General features: G+C 52.1%; 1 protein-coding gene and 1 long non-coding RNA gene across 3 annotated transcripts in view; both read left to right on the top strand.

The window, feature by feature from the left end:
* Positions 1-3: 3 nt before the first annotated feature.
* Positions 4-13,012, top strand: part of PTPA (protein phosphatase 2 phosphatase activator) — a 30,155-nt gene continuing 17,146 nt past the window's right edge. The window contains exons 1-3 of one of the 2 annotated variants that reach the window (XM_073905631.1): positions 4-188; positions 5,233-5,330; positions 8,363-8,449. In XM_073905631.1, the coding sequence (XP_073761732.1) occupies positions 134-188; positions 5,233-5,330; positions 8,363-8,449 (240 nt within the window). In that variant the 5' untranslated portion in view covers positions 4-133. Of the gene's footprint in view, positions 189-309; positions 593-5,232; positions 5,331-8,362; positions 8,450-13,012 lie in introns of those variants that run through there. The other variant, XM_025888672.2, reaches the window with a different exon arrangement.
* Positions 9,031-12,989, top strand: LOC141374950 (uncharacterized). Its single transcript, XR_012382172.1, has 3 exons — positions 9,031-10,562; positions 11,254-11,511; positions 12,210-12,989. It is a non-coding gene; the product is annotated as an uncharacterized lncRNA (long non-coding RNA).

Raw genomic sequence — 13,012 nt, 5'->3', positions numbered from 1 at the left:
AAAAGGCTGCTGTCCAGCTCGCCGTCTCCCACCTCCACTGGCTGTCTAAGCTGTTGGAGGCAGTAGCGTGCACCCCTCTCAGTCCGTTTGGTGTCCTTGAGCGCTACTCTCAGAGCGGCAGAAAAACACAGCCATGTCAATAGGGGAACGTCCTCTAATATGCCTCGGGATAGGGTCAAAGATGACAGGTGGGGAGCGCCCCGCACAAGCATGGCTGCCGCGCTCCCATGGCCGGGCCGACCGCGGGCTGGTAGGGAGGTGGGCCGGCCGTCGGCGCGCATGCTCCCAGCTGCCCCGCACCAACATGGCCGCCGCCTCCCCGTGAGCGCCGCAGCCGCGAGCCAGCCGTTACTGGGCATGCTCCCCGAGTGCCCCGCACCAGCATGGCGGTCGTCTTCACGGGGGTGATTTCAATTCTCGGTTTTCTGTTATAGCCGGCTGGTCCTCCTTTCTCTTCAGAAAGCTCTGAGCGCCTGGTGGAGCCGGGGAAAGGGAGGGGGTGCGGGGGTGAAAGGTGAGAGGGGACTGCAGGCATTCGGGCCGGCTCCTGGCGGGAGGAAGATGGCTGAGGGCGAGCGGCAGTCGCCGCCAGGTAGGACGGGCCGGGCCCGGCCGGGGTCGGGTAGGGGCGCGGGGGCGGCACCCGGCGCGGGGGCGGGGAAGGGGTGTGGTGTGTGTGTGTGGGCGGGGGGGGGGCTCGGCCGCGGGGGAGGGGGCGGGTCGGGAGGTGGAGGAACTCGGGTGGTAGAAGCTGCTGGGCCCTGAGGAAGACGTGCTGGGAGGATCTGGGGAGCGGCGAGAGCCCAGGGCTGCGAAGGGGTGGCGGGTGGGGCGCAACACCTGGACCTGGGGAGCCCGGGCAGCGCCGTGGCCAGTGGGGAGGCCTTTTCCACATCTGGGCTGCTGGTGCTGAAGTCAGCTCTTGAGCTGGTGGGGAAGCTGCCAGGGACGGGGTCGACAGTGATTCGGGTGGCTGCCTTCTTTATTCGAGCCTGCTCGGGGGGTGAGGGGTGGTGCTCTGTGGGCCTGGGCCTGCCTGCACCCCGTTTCCAGACTCCTCCGCACCCTGCCCACCCCTCCTCCACCTACCCTCTCTCCCTCTTGGAGGCGGGTTTCAGGGGCTGAAAATTTATTGAGAGAAGCTGCCCTTGGTTGTGTAAACCACTAATTGAAAAAAAGCTGGTTGTGCAAGATGAGTCCCTCCCTGGCATCACGATCTGTAACTTTTATTTACACTGTGGCCTGGCTTTAGTTCATCTCAAATAACTAGGATGGGAGTACTAGGGAAAGGGTCTGATAGAGACCCGTTTCCTGAAGAAGGGGGAGGGCTGTTTGCTGACACCCACCTCCCGCACCCGAGCTAGGAAGGACTGACCGTAGATGATTTAAAGTTCTGACAGGGCGAATAGACGGGCCAAACACAGCTCATGTTTTGAACGCATTGGTTATGCCTTCTAACTGTCTTGCGTTTTGGGATCCCTGGAAAGGTCTCAGGAAGGAGAAATTATGAAGATCAAAAAAGGCATCCCCTTCCCTGCACCAAATAGATGAACCAAGAGCTGGGTATGGTCTCTTAGGGCATTTGAAACCAGACGTTTACTTCATTTGGTACAAAACTTCTGTGCCTGTGCCCTTAGAAGTTCCGGTAATGCCTGTGAGAGATAGAAGCCAACCAGAATTCTCAGTGAGATGAATGTGTCTCCGAAGTTGGGTGGCTGGGGAGATAGCCCATGCACTGAAAGAGATGAAGGCGCAGCGAGGATATCTGTGGCTGGAAAGAGCCGGGTGCCGGGAGGTGGTCCTCCTTTGAAGTTTGAAACAGGACGTTTTGGAACAAGTAGAAAGAACTACTTCACTCAGACAGTGTAGTGATGAAAACCTTGGATTTTAGAGTTGTACAGACCTGGCTCTGCCTGGCAGATCACCTTCTCTGAGCCTTGCTTATCTCTGAAAATGGGGCTTTTAATACCTTCAACAGAGTTGTAGTGTGTGTTCCGTAGGTGATGTGGGCAAAACATGGGGCATGGGGAATAGTCAGGAAATGTTGATTGCTGTTGTCCTTTTAAAAGGTGGTACAGGTTGAACATGTAGGCTAGTTCTCAAATGACAGATGATATTACATTATACTTTTGGGCGGGGTTTAGGGAACATCTCTAAAACTCTAGATACTTCCATCTTTTACTGTGAGCTTGTAGGTGTACTGTGACACCTTTGTCAGAGATAGAGTCTGAGGCTGGAGGGACTCAGTCATCAAGACCCTGGTTTGAAGGCTTGTTTCTTTTATTTGATATTGCATGTTCTGGTAACAACATGTGTGTATGTTTCATTAGTGGTTGTTGCAATGCTTCCTACAGGATAGCCATTCCTCTGGTACCAGGCTTGGCTTGGTTTCCCACCTGTGAAATAACTCAGAAAGGCTGTCCCCTGGCAGGGAACTTACAGAAGCACTCTCTGTTCCTAATGATCATTTGCAAGTTGATTATTTGGAATGTGGAACACATTTTCCCATAAAAACAATGATGTTAGGTTACCAGCCTGACCTACAAAGCTTTTAATTTAATAGCATCTTTTTTTTTTTTTTAAGATTTTATTTATTGGGGCGCCTGGGTGGCTCAGTCGTTAAGCGTCTGCCTTTGGCTCAGGTCATGATCCCAGGGTCCTGGGATCGAGCCCCACAGCAGGCTCCCTGCTCCGTGGGAAGCTTGCTTCTCCCTCTCCCACTCCCCCCTGCTTGTGTTCCCTCTCTCGCTGTATCTCTTTGTGTCAAATAAATAAATAAAATCTTTAAAAAAAAAAGATTTTATTTATTTATTTGAGAGAGAGAGAGAGGCAGACAGCATGAACAGGAAGGAGGAGGCAGAGGGAGAGGAAGAAGCAGACCCCCGCTGAGCAGGGAGCCCGAAGTGGGGCTGGATCCCAGGACCCTGAGATCATGACCTGAGCTGAAGGCCGACGCTTCACTGACGGAGCCACCCAGGCGCCCCTATTTAATAGCATATTAAGGTAGTAATTTACTAATAGTAGGGGCCTCAGTTTTGGGTTCTGGGAACAGGGCTTGTAGAACAGGTGGGAGGAGGAAGAGAGTTTCTGATTTGTTTTTTGGGCTCTGGTTTCAATTTTGAATTAGGCAGAGGTTTGCCTTGCTGTCATCTCGGATTCTCTGTCCTCCTCGTCAGGTCTCCAGGTATTCTAGAGCTTTCCCTCTCCTCAGGGCCTCTCCAGGCATGCTCCATTCTCCCAAATGTCACATGTTCCAGAACCATCTTAGGCCCCTGTCCCCTTTCTCCATGCAGGCAATGGTCAGCTAGATTTTAGGAGGACAGCAGGGGTAGAAATTATCGTATGTCGTGAATGACTCTTTCTGGAGAGTTTGGGTTTTTAAAGGAAGGTGTTAACTAATACAACAGATCTTCAATAGTGGATTCAGGCACGGCCCTTGTCCAAGACCCTTGGGGCCAGGTGTATTTTGGAATTCAGGGTTTCCCAGATTTCAGAAAGGAGCACCCCACAATCAAACAAAAATACTTCTGCAGCAAAACTTAAATTCCCTAAGAGGGATCTGCAAAGCCTATAAATGTTCTCATGTTGGTTTAGGTTTAAGTTTTGTACGAAAAGAATTTGTGCCAAACTTATTTTAAAAACTTTGGGTTTTTAGAACTTTTTGGATTTTGGAATTACGGAGAAGAGACTGAGGGCTCATATTTTCCAGTGTCATAAAGTAAAGGGAGTCCTGCAGTGTGGGCCAGGTATTTTTGGCTAGAGAGGCCACTCATACTAAGCGGTCCACTTTGGTGTGAAGTTTGCTTCTAGGTCAGCATGTGGAACTACCCTGTGTTTTCCTTTCCCCAAGTTCTGCAAATATAGAAACTCCATTTAAAAGTTTTTTTTTTCCTGATTATAAAATAATGTTTGGTAGTTTTTTTTTTTTTTTTTTTTTTTAACGAAAGAGAGAGTGCGCGTGCGTGCTTAGGCTCGCGAATGTGGAGGGGGGGAGGAGAGAAGGAGAGGGAGAGAGAGAATCTTAGGCAGGCTCCATGTCCAGCATGGAGCCCGATGCGGGGGTCCATCTCATGACCCTGAGGTCATGAGATCATGACCTGAGCTGAAATCAAGAGTTGGGTGCTCAACTGAATGAGCCACCCAGGCGCCCCTTCTTTTTTCACTTATTAATATCTAGGCTTTTCCTATGTCAGTAATTTAGGTTTTATTCTTTTAAAGAACTATGAAGATGGGTGCCTGGGTGTCTCAGTTGGTTAAGCGACTGCCTTCGGCTCCGGTCATGATCCTGGAGTCCCGGGATCGAGTTCCGCATCGGGCTCCCTGCTCGGCGGGGAGTCTGCTTCTCCCTCTGACCCTCTTCCCTCTTGTGCTCTCTCTCTCTCTCATTCTCTCTCCCTCAACTAAACAAACAAAATCTTTAAAAAAAAAAACTATGAAGATTTCCATTATATGGGCATATTATTATTTACCTATTGCCTTGTCAATTGATATATGCGCTGTTTCTACCTTTTTTCCGTGCAGTAAGTGCCTTTATATACACCTTGGTGTATTTCTGTGAGCCCCTGAAGGGTTGATGCCTACAAGTAGAAATGTTGGCTCCATGGGTCTGTGTTGTTTTTACTTCAAAAGTCAGTGCTGAGTTGCCTCCTCAGCAGATTCTACCAAGACTCCCACCAGCAGTGCAGGAGAGTTCCCGCTTCCCCATTCCCAGTCGATGCCAGATGGTTTTAATCTGCCACCCTGATCTGGAAAAGCCATCTCATCTAATTTACATTTCTGTGCTTATTCAGAGGTTGGCAATTTTTTTCAAATGTTTATGGGTGGTCGTTTGTAATTTTTCTCCTCCTTCTTTGAATTGCCTGCTTTTGTCTAAAAGGTCAACTTCGTTTTATTTTTTAACCATTCTGTGGTGAGGGAGCGGGGGGTGAGGGCACCGCGGAGCAGCTGAACGCGTCAGTTGTTGAGGGCATTCCCAGTACGGCGGGGCTCTGGGCTGAGGGTGGAAAGGCAGGCGGTCAGTGGATTTGGCTTGATTGTCCTGGGAGTACGTGTCTGGTTTACCCTAGGGACTGGGGGTTGGAGTCTTGGTTTAAACGTGTGTGTGTGTGTGTGTGTGTGTGTGTGTGTGAGAGAGAGAGAGAGAGAGAGAGAGAGAGAGCGAGAGAGAGGGAGAAAGTTGGGTTGAGGGGAAGATTCTATTTATGTATTTGCTTCTTCACTTTCTTTGTCAAGATTCTTCGGAGGATATCCCTCCAGCCACTCAGAACTTCATCATTCCAAAAAAGGAGATCCACACAGTTCCAGACATGGGCAAATGGAAGCGTTCTCAGGTACCAGTGGTGTCTGCACTGTAGGGCCAGAGCTGGGGTGAAGAACTTCGGCTTTTTCAAAGACAGTGAGCTCCTGACCTTCCTTGTTCTTGGAACTAGAGCTGTTAGAAGCTAAGGAGAGAGCTGACAGGGGAGCCGGGAGCTGGCTGTCCCCCTCTCTCTGGGGGAGAAGTTATAGCTGGTCTTGGAGTCATTGTGTCTAAGAGAGAGGAGGTTATCTATGTCATGGAAACCTAGGCCAGGGAGGTGGCTGGGCCTAAAAATACCTAGGAACTGGGACCTAGAGCAAGGGGAAGTGCAGACCAGCTTTCTGTGCTGCTCAGTCCAATGGTGGGCAGGAAATAACAGCTTCTACCTCCTGGGCTTCTGGCAGAGGCTGTGGAAAGATTGGGACTAAGAAAAAGAAAGCCAAATCCCCAGGGAAAGCCTTGGTCCCAGCTCCAGCCAGGTGTCCACACCTGGTCTGCTCAGTTGAGGTTGGGGGGGGGGTCACTTGTGCAGAAAGGCAGGTTCTCCTTAGGGAGTCCGCTGTGCTGACACTAAGCCCACATCCTGTAATGGCCGTGGCTCTTCTTGGGCCATGCAAGCCTCTCTGGCTCCTCTTTCATAAATAAGCCTGCCTTCGAAATATTTGCAGATGGTTATCATGTCTTTTCTGAGTTATGTTCTCCCCCTGAATCTTCACCAGGATAAACACCTTAGTCCCTTCAGCTGCTCAAAGGACACGTTTGAGTCCCTTTGTCATCTTGGTTGTTCTACCTCAGCGTTTCTAAACCTCAGCACTGGTGACGTTTTGCGGTGGATAATTCTTTATTGTAGGGGGCTGTCCTGTGCATTGTACGATGTTTAGGACCTTCCCTGGCCTCTACCTGCTGGATGCCAGCAGCACCCCTCCCCCAGGTATTACGACCGAAAATGTCTCCAGACCTTGTCAGAAGTGGTCTGGGAGCCAGATCGCCTGGGTTGAGAAGCACGAGTCTGCCCTGGACCTGCCGCTTGGCTGAATCCAAACGTGGCTTTGGTTCCTTGCTTTCCCCCTGGGTGTTTTCCAAGGAGGATGGGGCGATTATGATGTGCTAGGTATTTTTTAGCTCACTTAATCCTCACAAAAACCCTGGGAGGTGGGCTCCGGGGTCACCTCCGTTTTTGAGGGTGAGAAACGTGAGGCCAGGAGATAAAGACGTTTAGCCGGACGTTTAGCCGGACGTTTAGCCGGACGTTTAGCCGGACGGCGCGGTTAGCAAGTGGTTGCGGCGAGACTCGGGGTTCGCGCCCGGGGCCTCTGTCTCTGGATAGCCGTGGCTTGAGCCACTATGCTCTAGGCCACAGGTCGGCAAATCACCGCCTGCTCACCTAATCTGGGCCTCTGCCTGTTTTTGTAAATAAAGTCTTATTGGAACCCAGCAAGGCTCATTTATGTATTGTCCATGGCTGCTTTCGCACTAACTGGCGGAGTTGGGCAGAGTTGAGAATCTGTGAGCCAGACTTTATGGCCTGCAGAGCCTAAAATGGTTACTATCTGGCCCTTTGTAGGCAGTTTGTTGATCCTGCTCTAGGCACCAACACTTTTTGGGAAGTTTTGGTTACTTTTTCTCATGGGGTATGTGTCGAATGATACTGGATAGAAGGCTTTCACTTGCTCTGAAGCTCACCACTCAAGTTCGTGGCTCGACAAGTGACTCTGTGGCATGGTCCACACAGTTTCACGAGGCTGCCGAGTGCAGCAACCGGGAGCGTAGACTTAGGATCAGAGAGGTCAAAGCTTGAAGCCCAGGCTTGCCATTTCCTATCCCTGTGACTTAGGCAGCGCGCCTAAGCTGGCCAAGCCTATTTCTTCTACCGTAAAGTGTTGTTGTTGGGAGGCTTAGATGACTCAAAGTCCAAAAAGCACCTGGCCCAGTGCTAGGCATTTGTGAGCTGTACTGAGCTGCGGGCACGGTCGTTCCTGTTACAGGGATGAGGATGGTGGCGTTGGTGGAGACTTTGCCCACAGTCTTGTTTGTAAGAATGACCTGAGCTTTAGGCAGCCAGAGACGCAGGCCCAAGTGGGAGCCGGGACCGTGGAGGGTGACGCTGCCTCTTGCTGCTTCCTGTCTTTGCATCGCGGTATAGTTTGCAGGAACGACTGTGGCTTTGCAGGCAGGATGAGGGCTGGGACCTGCCCCATGACCCCTCGTTTCCATCTGTGGCCGTCCCACGGGCTGTGGGAAGGGCCTGGCACAGGGATGCTCCCTTCTAGATACGGAATGGTCAGTTCTCAGGGCTTGCTGTGGCTGCTGCTGGCATTTTGGAGAAGGAGGAAGGAAGAGAATAAGAGGCCACAGAGATGAAGAGGCAACGACACCAGACAGAAGTCACCTGCTCCCGGGGCCTACACCTTAGTGCTTTCTTACCCCTGTGCTGGCTGTAACCTGCAACTCAACAGGGAAGAGAGTGCCCAGTTGGAAGCCAGGGATGGGTGTGCTGGGAGACCTGGCCATGGGCAGAAAACAGTTTCTTCTCCTGGGAGCAGGGGGTCTGCACTGCAGGCTCACGGCCTGGCCTGTCTGGTGGGGGAAACATCTGGAAGACTGACAGTGGAGGAACCCTTGCTGGTATTCCTTGAACTCCTGGTGGTATAGTGGAGTTGGAGGACTTGTGGGGTCCTAGCTCCTCATCTAATGAGATCTTGGTCTTAGGAGACCTTGGGCAGGTCACCTCTCCTGAGGCCTTGGTTTCCTCATCTATACGATGGGGATAGTGACAGTGTTTACCTTGTGGGGTTGTGTAAAGAAGCTATTGTCAGGAGTAGTGAGCACACAATAAACTCTGCCTGAAGGTCCAGGTGTCATTGTGGTCATTGGCTCACCAGCTGTTTAGGGTAGAGAGTAGGGTGGAGTATTTGGTGTTATTGTTCTACTGCTGGCAGGCCGGGGTCCAGGGACAGCTAGGAGCTCTTTGGGAACTGGGTGGAGCTGGGGGCTGGCTGGGGTGTGGAGGGTCAGGGGTCTGACACCCCTCTCTCCGTCTCCACTCCCCACTTCGCTTGGTAGGCGTACGCTGACTACATCGGATTCATCCTCACGCTCAACGAAGGTGTGAAGGGGAAGAAGCTGACCTTCGAGTACAAAGTCTCTGAGGTAGGCACAGGCAGGGGAGGCTGCTGCAGCAGGGCTGCTCCCAGAACAGCTCCAGAGAGTCACCTGTGCTCACGGCCCACAACAGGCCAGTGCAGGAAATAAGATCGCCTAAGCACATGTGCAGTTGACATTTTGGTGTTTGTATTTCTTTTCCTTTTTAAAAAATATTTATTATTTGAGAGAGAGAGGGAAGGAGCACGCGCATGAGTGGGGGGAGGGAGAGCGACAAGCAGAATCCACGTTGAGCACAGAGCTGACCCGGCAGCTGGATCCTGGTGGGGCTCCATCTCAGGACCCTGAGATCATGACCTGAGCTGAAACCAAGAGTCAGACACTGAACCGACTGAGCCACCCCGGGCCCTTCTTGGTGTTTGTATTTCTAATCTTTTTTTTTTTTTTTTCCCCCAATTTGTCAGTAGATGTATATTTATAAAATCGGGATCAAGGTAACTATGCTGTTTTATAGCCTGCATTTTTGCTAACTGGTGTTTTTATGTACCTTTTTAAACGAAAAAAGATTATAAATGAAGTAAGTGTGCTTCACTGAAGGGTTCACTAATAGAAGTGTATTAACAAAAAGCTGACCTCTCCTTGTCTTTCCCCTCCTACCCAGCTCCCTGGGGCGGCCCCGGGAACGGTTTGGGGAATGTCACCCAGACCTGCCCTCTGAGCTCCTCCTCTCCTGCTGCCCCTCCACTATGTAAATGGTAGCCTCATTGAGCCGGCCCTCCTTTATTTAAACAGCCCTAACTGTGGACTTTGAGGTTGTGTCCCTAAATGTGGCTGCTCTGAACATCGTTACATATAGATCTGTGGGCGCTCTTTCCTGAGGAATCATTCCTGGAAGTGGGGATGCTGAGTTGAGGGCATGCACTGCAGGATGGACGCTCTTTGGCTGCTCTTCTGGAGATAGGTTGTTGGTGGAGAAAGGACAAGAGCTGCGGGGAGGTGTGGCCTTGCCGGCTATTTGCTGTTGCTGGATGCCATCTCCAAGGGCTGGGTCCCAGGCCTCCAGTGGCCTCTTGGGTTCCTCTCCCAGTTGGCTCACAGTCACCCTGAGACTCTTATCTCAGACACCAGGGCCTGAGCTGCCTCTCAGTGCCTTATCCCACCCTGTTGGATAAGGCCTGGCCCAGTCGTAACCTGGTCTGTCCACACCCTGCCTCAGGAGAGCTGCCTCTTCCTGGGCCCCAACTGGCTGTGGAGTGGCAGAGGTCTTGTTCTGTCACCGGAGGGGAGCCGGACCTGTGCTGGGGATAGACCTCCTACTCTTGGGGCCTGGCCCACCATTGAGTTTGTGGGTTGGGAGAGAGAGGGCTTGTCCTTGAGCCTGTGGTGAGGGAGGCTCGGCTGTCCTCAGTGGGCAGGGAGTGTGGCGGGGGAAGGCTAATTACTGGGGGGTGTTCTAATCACCCCAGCAGATCCTGAGGTCCCGTAACTTCCTCTCACGCTTTGATGGTAGACTCCACGCTGGCCGGGTGTTGTCCTAGCTCAGGAGCTGTTCTCGTGGCAGGATTGCAGCGTGGTTAAGTGCTTGGGTTCTGGAGTCAGGCTGACTGGGTTTGGATAACCTCTCCCTTCCAAGCTGAGTGGTTTCGTCCCCTCTGACCCTCTATCTCCTCATCTGTGGAGTAACAGAGCCGGCGGACTGACTCATGGCCCCTGGGGGAGGAGTCAGTGGGATCCTACATGTAGGCTTGTTAGGACAGTGCCTGGAGCATACTGGATGTCTTTATCGTTATTAGCTGTTATCATGAGCTGTTTTTCAGTTCTGACCTCCAGTAGCGGTGTGATTGCTTCAGTTGGGGGCGCTTCCTGAGCTGGGTTTCATTCCAGTGCCAGGGTGATCACTTGGTGGGCAGAGGTGACTAGTTTGGACTCCAGAGGTCTCCCAGCTTCTGCCAGTGGCTGGCAGGGCAGCAGAAGGCAGGGCTCACAGCGTGTGATCTCAGCCCACAGATGGGGGGAGGCCCCAGCACAGCTGCTTGGGGCTCCTGCTTCCTCTCACTCCTGCCTCCTCCTACAGGGATGGCAGCTGGGCAGAGGGCAGACAGAGCCGCCCTAGGGGGAAGCTTCCAGACCAGCCGCGAAGGGAACAAGCAAGGGCAATGTGGTGAGACTGTCTAGACCCATGTTTAGAAGGCTCTCCTGCAGTTTTTGTTGTTTTTGTTTTTAGTATTTTATTTATTTGAGAGAGAGAGAATGAGAGATAGAGAGCACCAGAGGGAAGAGGGTCAGAAGGGAGAAGCAGACTCCCTGCCGAGCAGGGAGCCCGATGCGGGACTGGATCCTGGGACTCCAGGATCGTGACCTGAGCCGAAGGCAGTCGCTTAACCAACTGAGCCACCCAGGCGCCCTCCTGCAGTTTGAGATTATATCTGTCTTAATGCTTGGGGATTCAGATTTTGGGGTTTTACAAAACGTGGGTAGATAAGAGGCTTATTTTTTTGCTGTTGTTCTGTTTGCTATTTAAGTTGGGGGCAAAGACAAAGAAAACGCTGGCAAGTAGTGGTTTGGAGAAAATTTTACTGGTCCATGAAATCCAAAAGGAAGCACTGGTTTAGGAAGCTGGAGGGTAGTTCAAATTATAATTTGTGCTTCCTGAGGGTTCAGCCCACAGCGGGGGAGCCCCCCCTCAAACCCCTCTGCCCCTGCCAGTCAGACAATAGAGGCAGCCCCTGCATTCTAAAAACCCTCTCCAGAAAGAGGAGCCCGGAGCCTTTTAATTATTCATTACTCCAGCTGAGCTGGCAGCTGGGGCCTGGCTTACTGTGGCCTCCCCACACCTTCTTTATCCCCTTCAGTGCTTTGCCCAAGACTGAGATCGTCAGGGAGTTGGGCCTGGCTGGTGCTTTCTGGGCCTGGGATTATTGCCTCATCACTCCTGAGTCCCAGTTGCTGCATGGGATCAGGTTTGCTCTGTCCTTATCAGTTCCTGGTAACCTCTTTCTTCACAAAGCTGGCCTCTGGCAGCACTTTGTCTCACATTTCAGCTGGGCAGCTTTATGTCACCCGGGCCCTCTGCCTCAGCCAGGTGTACAGGGAGATTTCCCCTCTTACAGGTAACTTTTGCTCGCTCTTGCACCCCAAGCATAGAGAAAGGGGAGGTGAGGGATGGCAACATTGAGGCCATTGTCACGTTGCACAAGGCGCAGTTTACATGGCCTGCAGTGTGATTTGTGCCTCCTGGAGCTATGTGGGGGTGGGCACTGGCTGACAGGTATTCCATTAGCTCAAGTTCACTTCCTTCCCCGCACAGCTCTTGGACCGCTGCTGTGCGGAGCCTGCGCAATGCAGCAGTGGATTTGACTGAGCCTTGCCTTCCTCCTCACAACTTTTCATGTGGGCACCACCCTGCTAGGTCCGACCCAGTGTCAGGGGCTCTTGGAGGTCTCTCTTTGTGCTGTTTGTGCCCAGTAGACACAGGCAAAACCTGCTTCATGGCAAGGTCTTCTCTCCCAGGGCTGCCTGCCTCTGAACACCCTCTCTCTGCCTTGTGCCTTCCGCTAGCCTTTCGTTTTGGCCTATTTTTTTTTCTTTTTAAGATTTTATTTATTTATTTGACAGAGAGAGAGGGAACACCAGCAGGGGAAGTGGGAGAGGGAGAAGCGGGCTCCCTGGCCCGATGCGGGTTTGGGGGGGGCGGGGCTCGATCCCAGGACCCTGGGATCATGACCTGAGCCGAAGGCAGACCCTTAACGACTGAGCCACCCATGCGCCCCTGGCCTGTTTTTTTTTTTTTTTTTTTTTTTTTTACAAGCTACACCCAGGAGTCCTTTTCTAGCTGCCCTTCCAGACCTGTGTTTTGGATCATCAGCCTCACCTATTTCCTCATTGCGTAACATGCTGTGTGCTAACGCTGCCCCAGCCTGTGGCACCGATCCCACTCCTTGGTTCCTGCCTGCTGTGGGAAAGGTGTAGGGAGATAGACTCCCTGAGGCTGTGGCCCTGCAAAGCATTACACAGGTTTGGACCTCTGACCCAGCAGTTCTGCAGACGGGGGCTGCCCAGATTGTTTGTGGGAAGGAACAATTGGGAATAACCCAAACGTTTAACAGGCAGGGATTCGGTAAAATATTATAGTATGTTGGCACAATGAGATGCTATTAACTTAGTAAAGGCTGTCGTAAAATTATGTTTACATGTTGATGTGGAATGAGGCTCATGAGGAAATTGAGCAGGCGACAAAATAATGTGTGCCCTGGGGCCCGTGTTTTAAAGATTTTATTTACTTATTTGTGAGAGAGCGAGGGAGCGTGAATGTGGGGAGGGGCAGAGGGAGAGGGACCAGCAGACTCCCCGCTGAGCAGGGAGCCCGAAACGGGGTTCCATCCTAGGACCCTGAGATCATGACCCGAGTTGAAGGCAGACGCTTAGCCCACTGAGCCACCCGGGTGCCCCCAGACAGTTGGATTTAAAAACTTGATCCTGTAGGAGTGTATGATCTCCCCAGCACTTAACCACTAATGCCACGCCTACGGGTCATTGTCCAGCAGCAGTTGGGACTTCTCCCTGTGGCTCTAGATGGGGGCCACTAGTCATTGTGCTTGGCCCCTCTATTTT

The sequence above is a fragment of the Callorhinus ursinus genome, unplaced genomic scaffold, assembly GCF_003265705.2.
Source record: "Callorhinus ursinus isolate GAN/ISIS: 27379988/994484 unplaced genomic scaffold, GSC_fseal_2.0 scaffold24, whole genome shotgun sequence".
Classification (NCBI taxonomy): Eukaryota; Metazoa; Chordata; class Mammalia; order Carnivora; family Otariidae; genus Callorhinus; species Callorhinus ursinus.
This window is presented reverse-complemented; position numbering and strand designations above follow the sequence as displayed.